The sequence below is a fragment of the Cervus canadensis genome, chromosome 32 (assembly GCF_019320065.1).
Source record: "Cervus canadensis isolate Bull #8, Minnesota chromosome 32, ASM1932006v1, whole genome shotgun sequence".
NCBI classification, from domain to species: Eukaryota; Metazoa; Chordata; class Mammalia; order Artiodactyla; family Cervidae; genus Cervus; species Cervus canadensis.
The window spans coordinates 4,589,053-4,608,396 of NC_057417.1; the positions used below are offsets into that span (position 1 = coordinate 4,589,053).

Consider the following 19,344-nt stretch of genomic DNA (forward strand, 5'->3'; position numbering starts at 1 on the left):
GGGAGGCAGGGGGTCAAAATGGCCACACCGCCTGGGTTGAATCATGGCTCTGCAACTTGTCAGCTGGGGGATCCTAAGCAAATCACTCAACCTCTTTGTGCCTCAGTTTACTCCTCTGTAAGATGGGGATAATACTAGTGCCAACCTCCCAGGGTGGTTGTAGAAATACGTGAGGAAATTCTTAAGAAGAACTGATATGAATGATCCACTTTGTCACAAAGGCCATGTGCTCATATAACTGTTAAGAAAACCTGATGGACTGTGGACCAAAAGGAAGGCAGGATGAGACCCGGAGCAGCAGATCTCTGCATTCACAACCTTCTGGACCTTCTAGTTCAGGGGCCAAGGAGAACCGGGACGGGGTCCTCTCTGGCCCAGGGACACAAGAGCTGGACTGGGCATGTGGCTTTGCTGTTATCCTGCTGGGGAGCATCTCCAAGAGCAACCAAAGGTCAAGGGTGAGTGTACCCACTCCATAAGGAGTACAGACGTGACACCCACTTGTCAGAACCAATCCCCCCGTAAGAGCCGACACCAAGGATGCCCAGTGCAAACGCTGCCACCCACAATCAATCATGTGCCCGGCCACGGGGCCCGCACACCTGTCTGCGAGCATGAGGGAGGCAGGCGTCACTGGCTCAGAGAGAGGGTGGGTCCTGCGGTGAGCATGGTGGGTCTGGGCGGACGTCAGGGAATGCAGACTGACTTCAGACATGGGTCCAACTTCCTCTGTGCCCCAGCCCCGCCCCAACAGGCTTTCAAGGCAAACTCGCAGCAAGAAGGCCACGAAATCTTTTTGCCTGAGGCGGGTCCAGTGAGTCAATCCCGTCTCTCAAAAAGGTCACAATACTTCCTCCACTCTGGGTACACTTGGATTATCTCAGGGGAAGGCTTGGCCTGATAACAGGAGCAATGAGGGCAAGGGATTCCTCTAATTTATCCACACCTCCACGTCTCCAGGGAATGATTTTCTAGGAAAGGGTTATGGTGCTTTCTAAGAAAGAAACTGTGATCTGACCAGGGAGATAAAGTACCCTGAACAGCCCCGCGAGATGGCTGAAGAAAAAAACTGCTGATAACGGAAGTGCACACGGCAGCTGGGTTCTGAGAACTAACCTCTTCACACACCTCTCCCGCAGGCCCAAAAATAATCACAACGGCATTTTCGTGTGTCATGCCCCAAGATCCCTCAGATACCTTAATGCCACGCCATCGCCAGGGGTCCCGGCCTCTCGGGGCTGGTTCTGCAGCAGCCTCACCTGCTCTGCATCACCACGCTCCTTCAAAGGAGCCCAGCCCCGCTTCCTCTCTCAGAGGTCTGGGGCTGGGCCAGCTTCGCTCAGTGAAGGCAGCCTGCCTGCCACCAACATCTTTCAGTGTCTGCTGTAACAAACGGCAGGGACTTCCCTGGTGGTCCAGTGGTTAAGAATCTGCCTTCCACTGCAGGGGACATGGGTTCGATCCCTGGTCGAGGAACTAAGATCCCACACACTGTGGAGCAACTCAGCCCGTGCGCCGCAACAACTGAACCTTCTAGCCACAATCAGAGAGAGGCCCACGGGCTGCAGCAGAGACCAGGCACGGCCAAAATTAAAAAACAAACACCCAGAAAGAGGGCAGTGCTCGTGGAAAGCTAGGCCCTTGTGGTGGAGGGGTGGGGGCGTGGGGCTGGGGGTTGCTGTCTGGCTCTCTGAGGGTGAGCTGGAAGGTGGGTCTGGATGTGGTCGGAGACCCTCCCTCTCCTGTCCTGGGGGTGCTTCCTGGTGAATGGCTGCCAAGGATAGAGGCCAAGGCCAATGCCCACTCACCCGCCGGGTCTTTTCCACGTCACCACACGGCAGTCGCTTCACGAAGTCGATGCCGGTCAGCGGCGTGCCTGTCGGGGGCAGCAGGATGGAGGCGTCCATCATGAGATATTCCACGTTCATGGGCTTCATCTGGAAGACAGACGGTGGAGGGAGGCTCGCTGAAGGGAGGAAGGGGCCAGAGCAGGTGACATGGGCCTCTCACCTCCATCTGCTTGTATTCAAGGGCACATCAGCCCCAACACAGACTAAGGTGAAGCCTCGAGACAGCCAGATGGGAGAGATGTGCCATTTTGTTTTCTAAGCTGCAGACTTTCACGCACGTGCAGTGACAGCTCAGACACCTTGGAGAAGCTGCCGCCCTGCTGTGAACAGATCTGCTTTCTCACCCCTGAGTTCCCCTCCCCTGAGCAGGGAGACAGGCCTCAGGAAGGAGGCCTGCCCCTTCGTGGCGGTCCCTTTAGGGTAGTCTGCCCGCGGTGCGGGGCCTGACTGCCACCCGCCTCCCACACTGGCACTTTTAGCTGTGATGGCAGCAGGTGGAGTGGCACGGCTTCCATTTAGGGAGTTCTGAGTGTGGGCAGGCGGGGAGCTAAAGGCTCTGCGTGTCATCTCCTGTCCAGCAGGGAGGCTTCTGAGCTTGGCTCAGGGAGGCTGAGGAGCGGATAAGGGCCCACAGGGCTGGCTGGTGGCAGAACCAAGACACGGACCCAGGCCTGGCTCCAGAGCCACTATGACCCGAGATGTGGTTATGACCCACACAGAACCAGCATTCCCACTTCCCTCCTCTTCCCTGAACTTCCTACCTGGGGGAACAGAACCAAGTCACTCATGAAGCACCTACTACATGCCAGGCCCCTGCAGGGCCCGCCTCCTACTGTGCGGCTGTTCTACACTACAGAGGGGACCGCTGAGTTCAGACGGAGGGCGCATGCCCACAACCACCGGGCCAGCCAGGGGCAGAGGTGTCTGCCTCCTTCCACGGTGCTTTCAGGAAGCCTTCTCTGATCACCAAGACACATGTTAGCATCACCTCCCCGCCTGGAACTTTGCTGCCTAAGTGAAAGTGTTAATCACTCCGTCGTGTCTGATTCTTTGTAACCCCATGGAGTATAACCCACCAGACTCCTCTGTCCATGGGATTTCCCAGGCAAGAATATTGGAGTGCGCAGCCATTCCCTTCTCCAGGGGACCTTCCCGACCCAGGGATCTAACCAGGGTCTCCTGCTCTGCAGGTGGACTCTGTCTGCCTGACCCACCAGGGAAGCCCCAGTGCATCAGAACCAACTGCTTAATGTACACGTGTTACTGGACTGACACGGGGCATCATAAAGGAACGACATGTCACAATATCCTATGGAATTAATTTTACTCCTTTAAGCATCATAAACTTCTTCGTGTCTCCCTTTTTTAGAAAGCGGGCTTCAGTCGTATCACACTTCCTCCCCTCCTGTAACATAAAGCTGACTACACAGGGCAGGACTGTGGAGATGGCTCAGTGGTCCAGGGACCTGGAGAATAGGGAGGCCCTCAGCTCACCACCTTCTTCTTTGGGACCCATGAAGCCTTCCTCCAAAGGCCTGAGGTCCACCGCCCCAGCTCCTTTATCCCTTTATCCCAGAGCGGGGTGGCAGGGCCCTGTCTCCCACCCATGGCGCCCGTGGCACGGCCTTCCTACGCGGCCTTCCTGCGGCTCCCTCACGGCTCCCTCTGCCCTCTACCGCCTCCCAGCAAACCCCCTCTAGGACTCCCGCCCATTTTCCCTCTGCATGAAGCAAGCAGTGACGGGGAAACAGTGAAGGGTCAGAAGTGAAGGCCCAGCTTTGGCAGCACCCAAGGGCCTGCCCCACTTCTTTGGGCTTAGCGGCTGTTTTCCTAAAGTCTGGGTTAATGGCTGACTTTGGGCACGTGTCAGCCTTTAATTCCCTGGAGTGTCAGGCATTGTGCAAGACGTACAATAGATGTCATTGAGACAAACAAACAAAATGTAGGAAGCGCCCTATGGTGGGAGGGAGAAGAACCAAATATTTGAATATTCATGGTTCTGAACCTCTACAGTAGGCAGTCCCTAGGTATTTCACAACCTGGAAAGTCATGTGGTTTGGGTCCCATTTTACAGATGGAAAAGCCAAGGCTCAGAATGTAAGCAACCTGCCCGAGGTTGCAATAAGTAGCAAAAGCAGAAATGGAGCAGGGGTTTCAGAGTCCAAGCCTTTGTCTATCGCCAAGTGACACACAAGACTTGTTTCTATAAGAAGCCAAACTTCTGGAGAGTCATGTTGTGGAAGGGAACGTCACGGGCATAACAAAGATGGCAGCTGAGCACTGACTCCGCTCCGCTCCACTTCATGGTCCCAAGAACAGGAGCCAGAGACCCTCTTTCTGGGGTGGAGGGGATAACAGGGTGTGGCCATCGGAGGTGTGAGATGCCTGTGAGTGCCTCGCAGAGCACCAAGAGGAGGCCTGGGCGCTGCTGGGGCTTCTCTGAAGGAGAGTTATCCCAATTTACACTCTTTCCTTGAAAACCCTCCGGGAGGCCTCAGACACGCTGCGAGCAAGAATGTGATGAGGGCACAGCTGTTCAGATGCTCACTGATTGGCCAGGGAGCCATGCAGCACATGCTGTCTTTATCTTGTTGACATTTTAAACACTTGGGTTTATGGTAAACGTCCCGAATCACTTCACTCTGGGGTGAGAAACGTCCATGAAAAGAGTCATTTAGCACCGAGTTACTGAGTCTTAACTGAGGGGCAGGTGTCAGGGACGCAGAGGCAGATGATCAGAACAGCGCAACCTTCAATCTTCTGCACCTGTCTTTTCTCATGATCGTGCCTGCTGGACGGAGACGGGGAGACCGTGGGCTGGCACGGCAGGTGCAAGAGAGCCACACTCAGGAGCATTCTGATGGCACGGTGAAGAGGGAGGTGGCATCGTACTGTGCAAGGCAAGGCAGGGCACTGGGAAGTGACGGCGGGCAATTGTGGGCACCTCCCCCAACCTCTCTGCCTCTCGTTTCCTTATTGGCAAAAGCAGGATAATAGCAGCAGTGATTCACATCAGGTTGACATGGGGATTAAGAGATTTCATACGTATGACTAAATCCTCAATCAAAAACTACGCATATCAGCTTATCTATAAATAGAAACAGACTCACAGACTTAGGAAACATGGCTGCCAGTGGGGAAGGCTTGGGGGAAGGGATAGTCAGGGAGCTTGGGATGGACATGTAAACACAGCTATAGTTGAAATGGATAACCAACACGGTCCTACTGTATAGCACAGGGAACTCTGCTCAACGTTATGTGCAGCCTGGATGGGAGGGGAGTTTGGAGGAGAGTGGATACATGTGTATGTCTGGCTGAGTCCTTTTGTTGTCCACCTGAAACCATCATAGCATTTTTAACTGGATATAATCCAATATAAAATTAAAAGTTAAAAAAAAACTATTCATATCAAAGTGAATCTTTCTAACCCATCTTATGACTCAGCCCAACTTAGGGGGAGTGAATGTCATCTGTAATTTCACTGCTGAGGATTAAAAGGCACCGTTTTCAATGTCCTTCCCCACCCATCTCTGCCATTCGAACAGAAAGCCCCAAATTAGATGAGTTCTCTCTCAGTTTGGCAGGACAAGCTTGGCCACGAGTCCTTCTGGCCCCTCACTTACCGTCATGCTCCTGTACTCATCTTCAAACATGTCCAAAAAGATTTCTTCTCCCTAAAAAAGAAAGGAAGGAAAGAGAAGATTATGTATATTTTTTTCCATAAACAACAAAGGGTTATAAACTGCAGTTCGCGGCTTTTGGGTCATCTGTTTCTTATTAGTGAGTTCTCGTAAACCACCAGGAAGTAAAATACACACGTGAACATGCATGCACACACACACACACACACACTCGAATGAAAGCCCAAATATCAAATTGCACCTCAACGGTTTTCTCCTTTTCTCCAAGCATGTGTCATTATGGATTTCTAGTGTCGAGGCAGTTAATTAACCACAACAACAAAAATCACTTCATGTACAATTAAAATATACAAATGGTTAACATTTCAGGTATTTAAAATGATCTGTTTGCTGAGAATGGTTGGAGAAAATAAGAGTGTGGGCTAAGCTGTCATGTTAAAGCTGACAGAGGCTCCGCACGTCTGGAAGGAAGAGTATGACTAGAAACGCTTAAGGCTAACATTACGTGGCTTGTTTCATTTGTTTCTGAGGCGTGCCTTTGGGGGTTTTAGAGTGCCTGTGGCCCTGAGGATCCCCCCAGAACAGGGTGGTGGGGAGGAACGGCTCTGAGACTCACAGACCAGGGGCCAATCTCAGTTGTTCCTCTCAGAGCCTCTGTTTCACTGCAGGATGGGGTGACTGGCCCCGTCTGTGCAGGTCAGTGTGTCGTCATGACCACCCTGGACGGGCCTGCAGCCTGGGAGGACAGGGGCTGGGAGCACTGGTCTGGCCTGGGCCCTAAGTCTCCCTCTCTTCCCCAGTACTGTCTCTCTCTCTCTCTCTCACACATACACACACACAGTTGGGGTGGGAAAAGCAATAGGTCCTTTATGTTTTTCCAGTTATCAAAACTATCGGCAAACTTGAAAGGTCTTGTTTGGTGTGAAAGTGAAAATGTTAGTTAGCTCAGTCGTATCCAACTCTTTGTGACCCCATGGACTGTAGCCCGCTAGGTTCTTCTGTCCATGGAATTCTCCAGGCAACAATAAAAAGAGTGGGTAGCCATTCCCTTCTCCAGGGGATCTTCTCAACCCAGGGATCGAATTCGAGTCTCCTACATGGCAGGTGATCTGAGCCACCAGGGAAGCCCCTTTGGTGTGAGACCCACAAAATAACCACAGAAATAATCCCTGAAAATATTGATAAGCTCCTGATATATTAAGGGTACAAACCTTAGAGGATAAAAGAGAGAAAAACCTGGGTTGGGAGAAGGGAGGTGTGATTCAAATACAGATCTCCTTTTGTCACTGAAAAAGAAAAATCCTCTGGGAAGATGCCTACCTATATATCTTCCTGCTTTTTGCAATCCAGAAGCTTGTGGGGAGGGTGGGGAGGACAGACTAAGTGCAGTTACACTGGAAGGAGCATCAAAGATGACTGTGCTGAGGACTCATATCCTCACTTCAAGCCCAGGTGGGGTTGGGGCCAGTCTGGGGGGACTGGGATTCCGCCCCGGAACACGGGACCCACCGTGGTACCACCCTCTTCTGAGCACACCCAGAGTGCTGCAGCTTCGGGGGGTCATCTGAGCCCCACAAGGGGCATTTCCAGATTATGTGACCTGGTTTTATCTCAATGAACACTGACAGTAATGGACAGTGGCTGAAAAAGTTTCTTGCAAGGAACAAGATTCCTGGGTATCTATGTACATAGTTCACAGCCGTTTAAAGAGAGTGCAATGCTGTTTATAATAGCCAGGACATGGAAGCAACCTAGATGTCCATCAGCAGACGAATGGATAAGGAAGCTGTGGTACATATACACCATGGAATATTACTCAGCCATTAAAATGAATTCATTTGAATCAGTCCTAATGAGATGGATAAAACTGGAGCCCATTATACAGAGTGAAGTAAGCCAGAAAGATAAACACCAATACAGTATACTAACACATATATATGGAATTTAGAAAGATGGTAACGATAACCCTATATGCAAAACAGGAAAAGAGACACAGATGTACAGTTCAGACTTTTGGACTCTGTGGGAGAAGGTGAGGGTGGGATGTTTCGAAAAAACAGCATCGAAACATGTATATTATCAAGGGTGAAACAGATCACCAGCCCAGGTTGGATGCATGAGACAAGTGCTCGGGGCTGTTGCACTGGGAAGACCCGAGGGATCGGGTGGAGAGGGAGGTAGGAGGCGGGATCAGGATGGGGAAAACATGTAAATCCATGGCTGATGCATGTCAGTGTATGGCAAAAACCACTACAATATTGTAAAGTAATTAGCTTCCAACTAATAAAAATAAATGGAAAAAAAAAATAGAGTGCAATGAACGAAAGCGCAAGTGAATGAGAAAACAGCAGTGTTGACACCTTTCCTCCTCCTGGGAGGATCTCTTCATCAATCAGATTACGAGGGAAAACCACCACTCACTGGATCCAGAGAGAGCTGATGTGGAGGCCAAAATATCAGAAAACTACTAGGGCTGTCTGACATATGGATGAACCCACTGCTGACAAATGACGAGCCCTGCCTGAGTCTATCTTACCCTTAAAAAAAGAGGGAAACAAAGTCATCACAAGGCAGTATCTTAAAGTGAATCCCCTGGAAACTGAACCTACACATTTTCCAGATACTGAAGGTCATGGGGGCCCTTTATCAATTCTCACTAAATTCATGAGAAATGTTTAGAGCCTGTGTGAGGTTTCTCAGCACATAGGCACCCTTCATTTTATTGAGCTTTGCTTTACTGAAGCTGAAACTCCAATACTTTGGCCACCTGATGTGAAGAACTGACTCACTGGAAAAGACTCTGATGCTGGGAAAGTTTGAAGCCAGGAGGAGAAGGGGACAACAGAGAATGAGATGGTTGGATGACATCACCAACTCGATGGACATGAATTTGAGCAAGCTCCGGGAGTTGGTGATGGGCAGGGAAGCCTGGCGTGCTGCAGTCCATGGGGTCGCAAAGAGTCGGACATGACTGAGTGACTGAACTGAACTGAAGTTACTGTTTCAAAGATACTACACTTTTTATAAACAAATTGAAGGTCTGTGGCAAATGCTAGCTGTCAGATGATAATTAGCATGTTTTAGCAATAAAGTTTTCTTTTTTAAGGCAGCACTAGGTCTTTGCTGCAGCTTGAGCTTTCCTTAGTTGAGGCATGGAGGCTGAGTTGTCCCAAGGTACGTGGGATCTTAGTTCCCCAACCAGGAATCAAATACTCGTCCTCTGCATTGGAAAGTGGATTCTTAAACAATGGACCAAAAAAAACCAAAAAAACCCAAAAACAATGGACCACTGAGGAAATCCTAACAATAAAATATTTTTAATTAAGGTATGTACAATCCCAAAGGATATCAACCCTGAATATTCAGTGGAAGGACTGATGCTGAAGCTCCAATACTTCGGCCACCTGATGCGAACAGCCGACTCATTAGAATCCATGGCTGATTCATGTCAATGTATGACAAAAACCACTACAATATTGTAAAGTAATTAGCCTCCAACTAATAAAAATAAATGAAAAAAAAAAAAAAAGACCCTAATGCTGGGAAACAGTGAGAACAGGAGGAGAAAGGGACGACAGAGGATGAGATGGTTAGACAGCATTACCAACTCAATGGACATGACTCTGAGCAAACTCCAGCAGACAGTGAAGGACAGGGAAGCCCAGTATGCTGCAGTTCATGGGATCACAGTCAGACACGACTTAGTGACTGAACAACAGAAATACATTTTTTTAGACACCATGCTACCGCTCACTCAGCAGATCACAGTACAGTATAAGCATAACTTTGATTAGCACTGGGAAACCAAAGCATTTGCTTGACTCTATTGTGGTATATGCTGTTTTGCGGTGGTTTCGAGTCAAATCCAAAGTATCTCTGAGGTCTGCCTGTACATATATATAAACAATACACATGCATACAGTTCATAGATTCATACGTAATTCAGTAATTTTATACCTATGCATGCGTGCACGCTAAGTCACTTCGGCTGTGTCCAGCTCTTTGTGACCCCATGGACTGTAGCCTGCCAGGCTCCTCTGTCCGTGGGATTCTCCAGGCAAGAATACTGGAGTGGGTTGCCATGGTAAGCACATATAATTCACGAACACAAAAGTTGCTATGTATAATTTAGTCGTATGAGCATCTGTATATAATTGATGGTTTACACGTAAATTCATCAATGAACAAACTCATATATAATTGATAAATAAACAATCCCACACTAGGGGTGAGTCCTCCAAAGTTGCGCTGATAAGACAGCATGAGCAGAACAGTGCAGAGACCACTGCTGCGGAGCGGACAGAATGGCACGTGTTCCCTGAGGACCCAGAGGGTGTAAGAGAGGACTGAAGCCACGACTGTCCTGCTTCCCGACACACACACTGCTGCCCCCGAGCCCCGGCGGCTCACCTTATAGAAGTGCCGCGCCAGGTGGACGCTCTCTTCTCGGGCTCCCTGTTAAGAGAGAGGGAAGGCGTGAGCGGCAGGCCTCACGGAGGCGAGTGAGTTGGGGCAAGCCACGGATTCTAAAATCTGAGGCTACAGAAGACAGACGCTGGGCTGATAATCTTCATCCATAAAGTGGTTCTTCATGGGGGTGGTGGAGAAGGAGCGCAAAACAAAACTGGGTGAAGAAGGACCAATGATTCAACCTGATGACCTGGAGAGCTGTTGACACGCAGTTACGTGAGGGAAATGGGTTCTATTAATAAAATATGGCCATGATGACTCCACTCTTATAAACAGAAAAATTCACTTGTGAACGTGTGTGTCAGGGTATAAGTGTAGCTGGAAAGACACACACCAAGCGTCCACTATTGTTACTTTTTACCCCTCTGTACTTTTCTAAACTTTCTAAAACAAACATGAAAAATAAGAGGGAAAACAACAAATGCTATTTAAAACATGAGTGTACGCAGTAGCACGATAAACCATAAATGAATAAACATGTGTCTGTACATGAATACAACTTTCAAAATATAAAAAGAAAAAGAAAAAAATCCTGGAGACAAATACAGAGCCAAACACTTACAAGAGAAACTACTAAGATTTGCTAATTAGTGGGCTGCTCAGGGCTGTCTCGGTGGAAGGGCAGGTCCGTGGGGACAACTGGGCAGCGGGTCGGCAGGGGGTCTGTGGCCTGTCTTCCTTCTGCTGGGACCAGCTACGACCTGGATGCAGGGGCTTCCCTGCGACCTTCCCCCCCGTGGGGCTGGCGCGGCAGGAACAGGCCTCACCTCCAAGCAGGCCAGGTGCACGTCCTTTATGATGCAGCCTGTGCTGGCCACGACTTGCTGCTTGAGGAGCAGACAGCTCAGCTCCAGCGTCGCCAAGCGGATCTTGCCGTCTGCAGGGCACACTTGGGTCAGCCATGCCCACACCCTCACGTGCAGTCTCCTGCCTTCCCGACTTGGAGATCAGCAAGTCAGCCGACAGGCCCCCCGACATCCCGTGGGGGCACAGAGGGAACCCCCACATGCTAATCCCCTGCCCAATCAACTACCGCTGAAAGTTCCCATCAAAACTGCCTGCACCAAACGCTCCTCTAAGCCCTCTTATGGGCGACAGGGAGGCAGGAAAAGTGGGTAACTGATTACTGAAGACCTAGAAAGTGGCTGTCTGTGGTCGCTTTGCTTGTCCAGAGGTCCTTCCCCTCCTTCAGGGACCAGAACCCCTCTTTCCTTTGGAGGGTCACCAGCCCCACTCTTGGTCATGGGATGCTCCTGCCTCGGGGTGGGGGGCACAGCCCCCCAGGCTGGTTGGGGCCATCCAGGCCCCTGGTCACAGTGCCTGCACAGGGGACCAGCCAGGGAGCCAGTCACAGCCAGTGAGGCTCAATTCCACAACTCGCTGGAACCCCTGGGCTCCAGACCCTCTCCCCGTGCTGAGCTGCAGACTGGAACGTTTTCACACTCCTGTGTTCTACAACCTGAGCCCCGAGTCCTGCTTTCCACCACTCAGCGTCTCTCCTACAGCAAGTCTAGAGCCTGACAGAGAAAGGGGAGGCGGCAGGCAGTTAACTGGCCAACACAGAAGGCCGCAGAGGCCAAGATGAGCTTGCAAACACTGTGTGGGTCCCGGGTCCGCTGTGCCTCCAGCCAGAGCCCAGCAGACTGGAAGTCACACAGGCCAGCAGTCTTGTGTCTGTATTGTCTCAGCGAGTCTGAGCTGGGCTTCTGTCAACTGCAACCAAGTCCTGACTAACAGCCTGCTGTCCTGCTATGAGTCTGGAGCCGGGCTCCTCAAGGAGCCTCTCTAAAGCCCCACTGCAGTGGGTGCTCTGCAGGCTGAGGTTTGGAGACGGGAAGGGGCAGGTTCCCAGCCTCACTCACCTGGGCCATGGCAGACTCAGGTGTCCTGGATGCCAAAACCCACACCCGGCATTGTCCCTGGAAGCACCTGTGACCGCCTGACTGAAGGGCATCCCCGCTCTCGGCAAACTCCCCCCAGGTCTTTGATCTCATTTCTGGGGAGGGGCCTTCACATAGGAGGGGCCAGGAAAGGGGGACTCTCCGGGAACAATGGGGCCCAGGATGGGCCACTGGAGAAACACTCAAGGCAGACACATGGAGGTACACCTCCCTGCCTGGCTTTATGCCTCAATGGTCAGGGGTTGGGGGGGAGGGGGAAGATAGGTGAGAAGAGGGAATCCACTGGCCCAAAAGTGAGCAGGTAACATATAAGCAACACTAGGCCTTCCGAAGCCCAGTACAAACCCAGCCCAGGCAGAGGCTAATCAGTCTTGGCTGGGCCACTCTGCCCGCCCTGGCCCAGCAGCGCCTGCCAGCCTGGCCTCCACTGAGCGCAGGCATTCTCTGGACCACAGCCCGGCCCCCAGCCACCCTGTGGGCCAGGTCAGAAACACCCCTCCTGCTACCTCTGGGGAAGCAGACCGTGATGCTCCACTAGGACCCTTCTTCCTTCCTGGTGAGTTGCTGGCTATTCCTCCCAAAGGTCTGTCTCTCCAGCGAAGCTTCCAGATTGTCCCTCTGAGCTGCCCCAGTGTCTTCTCTTCAGAAATCCAGGCAGCGCTACACACTGTCCTCAGGGGGTCTGCTGATCCTCCTGTCCCTGGAGGGTCCTCCCCAGCACCCAGGCCACACTCCGCCTTCCCCGTCACCAAGCCACATCTGGCTCCTGCCGCTCCTGCCAACAGGCCCTGGGCCACCATCCTCAGGACCATGCTCTGCCTCCCCGACTGGACCTTCAGCAGAAACTGACCCCACCGAGCACCCCGTGGTCCCAAGAAACCACATCTTTATTGTCCCCCAAAACACCCTCCTCTGGGCCCTCTTCTCCCCACATGGGGCCTGGGCCAGGCTCCAGAGCTGGCTCCCCTGTATGTCACCTCCAGAGATCAGTAGTGGCCCTGGGCTCAGTCCTAGACACGCCTCTCTCCTCTCCTGTGACTTTAAAAAGATCTATGAGCCCTGCAGAGTTAGTTCTGGCCTTGACCCTGCTCTGAGGCTTAGATCCCACCTCCACATGGAGCCCCAGACTGTCGGAACTTCACAGAGGATAGGGTCCATGTGTCCCCTACTTCCTGCACCCTCATCACTTGCACACAGAGGCTGGAATACAGGAGGCGCTCAATAAACAGCCGTTGAGTTTACTGATACCCTGAATCACCCTTTAGGCTGTGGACCTGGTTCTCCAGACCCTTGTGGTCATTCCCCGGCAGTCACGCTGTGCTCTGGCCATCACTCCCCTGACTTCTGAAGCCCTCACCTGCAACCATATCCCTGGCCCCCTGCCCTCCTGAGCCCACCGCCTGGACTGCTCCTGCTAGCTCAGCTCAGCGGTTCTCTCCCCACCAGGCAGCATCTCCGTTGGGCCCTTTCCTGGGCTCTCACTCACACCCTGATGATCTATTTTCCTGCCTTGCAGTCAGGGTTTCTTAACCTTGGCACCGTCGACATCTGGGGCCGGACAATCCTGTGTTCTGGGGGCTGTTCTGTGCACCGTAGGGTGTGGAGCAGCACCTGGTCTCTGACTACAGAATGTCAGTAGCTCCCGTCTCCAAGCTGTGACAACCAAGAACATCTCTGGATGCTGCCCCCTGGGGACAACGCTGCCCCCAGGTGAGGACTGCTCTGCTACTTCATTCCACCTGCTCTTCCCAGCCCGTGCTGTGGCTGCAGGTCGGCGCTGGCCAAGGCCTCAGAACTAGGGCCTGGTCCCTGCAACTCCCCCACCCCCGGCCACCGCCCGCACGCCTGGGCACCTGGCTGGGCCGCGTTGTTCATGATTCTGATGAGCCTCTCGGCCAGGAGGTGGTTGTAGGTGGTCTTCTCAGCCGCAGTGGGCACTGGAAGCTGGATTCGCTCGAGTTTCTCAGGATCCATGCCTGGAACAGAGAGAAGGGGCCAGCTGTCAGCACAGCCACCTTACCTTGTCCCAGAAGGCCCCTTCGAGCTTAGCTTCCTCAACCTTGGCTGTCCACCGTCCACCTTCTGGATTGCTGCCGTGACCAGGTACTGCCCCTGGTATGACTCACCTCAGAGTTTTCTGTAACTGGAACTTAAGGAAATATATTATTAAAGCATACATTTTCTTTCTTTCTGTTTCAGCCCCAGCGTGCAGCTTGTGGGATCTTAGTTCTCCAACCAGGGATTGAACCCGGGCCCCTGGCAGTGAAAGTGCAGAGTCCTAAGGACTGGACCACCAGGGAAGCGCCTAAAGCATACATTTTCCATCACTACTTGTAAATGGGAAACCAGGATGGCTGCAATACTGACAGCAACAAGGCTTTCACGTTTCAGCCAAACAATGTGGACTGGCTGCTCACTGTAGACTAAGGCCCACTCTGTGTTATAAAGGGTGATGGGCAGGTAAGTAAAAGGTGTTGAGGTCACACTAGCCTGACTGGTGACGTGCTTCTGGGCACAATCGGGGGAGCAGGAAGTGGGGAGGAGAGGAGCAACTTGGGCTTCGCTGTCATTTCGGGGCTGGTCTGCGAACCCCCGAGGCCACCGCTGTATGAGACACGTCCCACAGTGCGGGTGGGGAGACAGACCAGACACAAAGGAACCTGGTTGCCCACCGATTGCACCTCCAGTTCTTAACACCAAACGGGTGAGCTGAGCCCCAGAGAGGCGAGCGCACAGGTGGCAGCCCCCGCCAGGCCCACATAAAGGTGCAAATAGGACAAAACGAACAGAGCGGATCTGTGTTTAAGGCACAGAGGGATCACTTTTCTTCCAGTGAAATCTATTAATAACTGCATTTCAAAGATGAAAGACAAGACAGGGGAGAGGAGGTGGGAAGCAGAGACGGCATGCTCAATCTAACTGAACTCAGCACCACTTTTCCTAAAGCAGGACCTGGGGGCCGGGGTGACAGGATGACCTGCTAGGGCCCCATCGGCAGGCTGAGTGTGGGACAAGAGGTGATGCAAAGCCTCCTCTTGTCTAGCACGGCTCTGCAAGAAAACTACACCCGCAGAAAAGCTCCCAGAAACAAACATTTCACTTGCTCCATGTCCGGGGAGCTGGGAAGGATTGTTTGTGCCTGAAGCACGTCTTTTCCTGTTATTCTACAAAAGGGGGGAAGGTGGCACTTCTGGGAACTCTTGAAATACGGCCCCTTGAGTCCCAGATGACGCTTCATTTAGAACCTTGACAAAATAGTGGAGGATAGCAGTGAAGAGCTGATCGTCTGGATTCTAAGTGACTCCCACGCTCACACGTTGACGTAATAAACCATAACAATATATCTTGCTTTATTGAATTCCTTCCAGATCGGAACTGGCGGCTAAGTCATGCCAAGGAGATAACACGAGTGGGGGAGGCCCGCGGGCTGGAGGTGGGCAGCGCCCTCTCTCACGACCGCACAGACATGGCTTCGTCAAAAAGATTTGATTGCGATGAAAATTGAATTTGTTGGTTCTGTATCCCATCTTAATGCTAAATGTCTTAACTCTGAAGCGTTCTGGTTTATTAAACGGCAGGAGGGACGTCGACTAAATCTTTCTGTCATTTGTTGCTTTTTTATTTTCCCCCAGAGATGTCAACACCATGTGAATCTCTCTCTACTCTTTCCTCCCTGGCCCTCTGGAAACTGTCAGTGGTTCTGGGGGAAAAAAATGGCTCCTTGGCCCGTCCAGGGCATCACCCAGCTCCGTGACCCCGCCATCTGCCATCCCACTTCAAAGAGGGCAGACAGAACCGGCTGCTGGTTCCCGGGAGAACATGGGGGCAGCCAGCAGGGCCAGAGACACCCAGACTTGGACCAGCTCTTGCATTTCCAGAATGCATTCCATTTTTGTCTTTCCCATTATTGTCCCAACTCCCTTACGATTTGTCAAAATTGAGGAAATCTGTGGCAAAATCTTCTCTCAACAGGAAGAGAAACCTGCCAAGGTTATCCTGAGCTTCCTCAGCCCCACTCTCTGGGAGGCGGGGAACCCCGGGGACTGACACACGCCTAGGCTTCAGAGGACCGGATGCCAACGCACCCTCTTCGTTTAGGGAGGAAATTAAGGCCCAGGGGTAAGTTGTGTCCCCAAGGTCACAGAGCACGTTAGAGGTACAGTCAGAACCAGGATAATTCCCCAGGTGGACAGGATCCAGATGGGGTCGGGGCAGCACCCCCTACCTGGCGAGCCCCCGCCGGCACCAGCGTGCGAGGGGCCTGCTCTGGGCTGACGACAGCCCCTGCCCAGGCAGCGCTCCTCCACGCCCCCCGCCTCCACGCTCCTCACCGCCCGGCTCCCTCTCCCCCTAGGTTCCCGCCACACCAGGGGGCCGGGATAGAAGGCTGCTGGAGGAACTTTCTTTTGATACTTAACTTCTTTGACCCTTAGTCTCCCTGTTCAACGGGAATGATCACAGAAACTGCCTGCCCCAGGCTTGCTTTCAGGACCCATGCTCAACAGTGACTTGGCATCACCACGTGCTGATGGGAATTTTTACTTTGAACATGGCTAAATGGAGTTCCATATCAGCTGTGTTGTAAGAGGAAAGAAAAGATTGGAAAACAACCTAACCAAGCTAACGTCGAGCTATTTCAGAAGGCCCAAAGAAGGCACGCTGGGCTGTCTGGGGGCAGCGCAGGGGATGAGCAGCTTGGACTGGATTCTGAAGGGTGAGCAGCCCAGGGACGACCAGGTCATGCCAGGCCCAGGGGCAGGGCAGGGAGTGCACAGAGCTCGGGCAGACCAGGGCCAGGGGCTGTGGGTGGAAGTGATGGGGCAGACCCTGGCAGGAGGGACTGGCGAGGCTCAGCTGCCAGGACCCCTGGGGAGGCAGCTAGCAGGTGACACGACGTGTTTGTGCTCCAGCCAACTCTGGAGTGGTCTCCATCCCCCTGGCCACTCAAGGTGATCTCCCCGCTTCTGGCCCTTTCCCCCAAACAGACTCCATGTGGTAAGTCATTCTCTGTGTGGTAGATTTTACCATCACGCGGGCAGAGAGCAGGCTTATGTCACACAACATGTGACAAAACTTTGTAAATAGCTCCTCTGGGCATCTCTGATCTTTCCCCAAAGTTCCTGCTGGGCCAGGTGCCTTATTCCCTCCCCATCTCTCTGTCTCCCACCTCAGTCTCTGAGACATTCTTCTGGGTCCTAACAAAACAGTGGCTGACAGCTGTGAATGCACAAGGTCAACTTGACAATATGACAAAGAAAGGGAACCAGCGTGTGTGCAGATGAACGGATAGACAGGCAGACACACATACACACGCGCACTCACAGGTTTCCAATCACTGAGAAGCAGGTTTTGTTGCAAACCGGCTCTAATGCCTTTGCTAGTCATTTTCCTCTGACTGAAATAAACACTGTAGATAATATGTTGTCCTATTTGCTTCAGGCCTTAAGTGCCGAGTGACAGACAAATTCCAGAGAAACCCAGACGCACTTCACGTGGCCCGGGGAGCTGCGCTCGCACGTCCAGATTCCAGCAGGCCATGCGCTTCCTCGCTCCCTCCCTGCCGGGTCAAAGCCTGCTCGCCAGTGAGTCAGAACAGTCTCCCCTGCCATCGCTCCCACCCAACAAGCACGGGGCTGGGAGTAGGCGGGGCCCAACTCCCAGCTAACTCACTTAAAGAATCCCAAAGAGAAGCAAAGGGCAAGGTTCAGGGATGTCACTGACCAGCTCCTAAGTTTTCCCTGAGTTCTGGCTTCTGGATTCTTTCTCCTCACTGGAAGCCCCCATTCAGGACGGGGGTGGAACAGACCCAGACCGAAGTAACATAAAAAGAAGTGGACAGACAAACCTGCACAACAATGCCAGGTAAAAATCATGGTCAAAAAGTTTTTTCTTTCTCTCCCTTTGGCTAGAGTCACGCAAGCATTGCCAGCTTTGGAAAACTATAGACCAACTATTTCGAAAGCTAACCAGATGTTGGGCTGATTTCCAATGTACTTCCAGTTCTGATTATGTGTCAGTCGAGATCCAGAATGATATTTTGCCAGTTTTCTGCAGGGCGAAAGCCTCCCTTTATCCTATTATCTTTCAACCTTTCTCATACTTCTCATCCTTGTTCCAAGCAACTTCTCAGCAAAACAAAAGCCCAAGATCCTTCTGCTAAACAATGATAAATGGAGGGGGCAGGAGTCAAAGGGTGGTGGGCAGAGTTGGGGAACCTTTAAAAAGACAAAGCTGCAAAACTCCCCTTCCTGGACCCCCGACCCCCGGGGCCAGGGCCCTGCAGACTTGACAAAGGACAAAGGACTGAATCTGCTATTACAGACAGGAACCAGCGTTCATTACCGGCCCCAGTGACTCACAGCGAGCGCCTCCCTCTAACTGGTCAACCCTTTCCACCGCACGATATTCATTTTGGTGCAGCATCTAATCTATTATGATTTACTGGAAGGCCTGAGCTAACATTTGGCTTTTATTAACATTGCTTTTATGTTAAAATTGTCCTATGATGAAAAATCTATCAGAAAGAGGCCATTTCATTAGGGGCCCTGCTGAGAGGGCATGGATCTGCAAAAGAGAGGCTGAAGGTTAAGTGCAGCTAACCTGCTGCCTAACCAAAACATCAACCACCCACACACCCACCCCCTACCACCGCCACCAAACAGCCCCCACCAAATGCAGCCATGCACCTCCAGGCCAGACTGGAGCAGAAACCAGGTACAGTTCCCTGGTCCCACCGAGGCAGTTTCCCCAGGGGGTTCCTCAGGCACCTGGGCCTCTGGTGCTGAACTAACGCCCCAGATTCCTCTCCAAACCTGCTCGAGAGCCCACACTCGCTGGTTCTGGACTTAGTACCACTGGTCACACAGAGGTAGGAGGCGGGGTCCTGGGCATCACCCAGACTCCTCCTGTGGTGCCCCTCCCACCCAAAACAAAGCTCCCCATCTTAGTGAATGGCCACACACAGCTGCCCCGTGTCCCTCTCACTCAACCCCCACATCCAGATCATGAGAGCTTGTCCTGGCTCTAACTCCAAAATAGATCGTAAAACCTTCTAATTGCCTCCATCTCCAGGGCCAATGTGCCATAATTCAATTCACATTATTCCCGCCTGGACTACTGCAACAGCTTCCTAACCAGCCTCCCAGCTTTCCCCCACACAGCTCACCCCCACCCTCCACTGACCCACTCTCCATCCAGCAGCCAGGATAATCTCCCCAAATTTTCCATCTGCTTATGTCACTCTTCTACTTAAAAAATCCTCTAGGTGTTTCTCACTGCAACTGGAATAAATTCTAAATTCCTTCTCCCAGCCTTTAAGATCCTCCACGATCTGGTCCCTGCCCACCTGGCCAGCCTCACCTTGAACTGCTTTCTGCTCCTCAAAACTATAAGCTCTTTTCCACCCCAGGGCCTTTGCGCCTGCCATTCCCTTTACCCAGAGCATTCTTGCCCTAGAGCTTTGCAGGGCTGACTCTTTCCCAT

At 52.1% G+C, this 19,344-nt stretch overlaps 1 protein-coding gene across 5 annotated transcripts in view; it reads right to left on the bottom strand.

The window, feature by feature from the left end:
- CLEC16A (C-type lectin domain containing 16A) overlaps positions 1–19,344 on the bottom strand; it is a 231,624-nt gene that overhangs the window by 124,120 nt on the left and 88,160 nt on the right. For all 5 annotated transcript variants that reach the window (XM_043456684.1, XM_043456686.1, XM_043456683.1 and 2 more), the window contains exons 13-17: positions 13,716–13,838; positions 10,729–10,838; positions 9,902–9,946; positions 5,474–5,524; positions 1,809–1,937 (exon numbers count right to left, since the gene is read on the bottom strand). In XM_043456684.1, the coding sequence (XP_043312619.1) occupies positions 1,809–1,937; positions 5,474–5,524; positions 9,902–9,946; positions 10,729–10,838; positions 13,716–13,838 (458 nt within the window). The remainder of the gene's footprint in view (positions 1–1,808; positions 1,938–5,473; positions 5,525–9,901; positions 9,947–10,728; positions 10,839–13,715; positions 13,839–19,344) is intronic.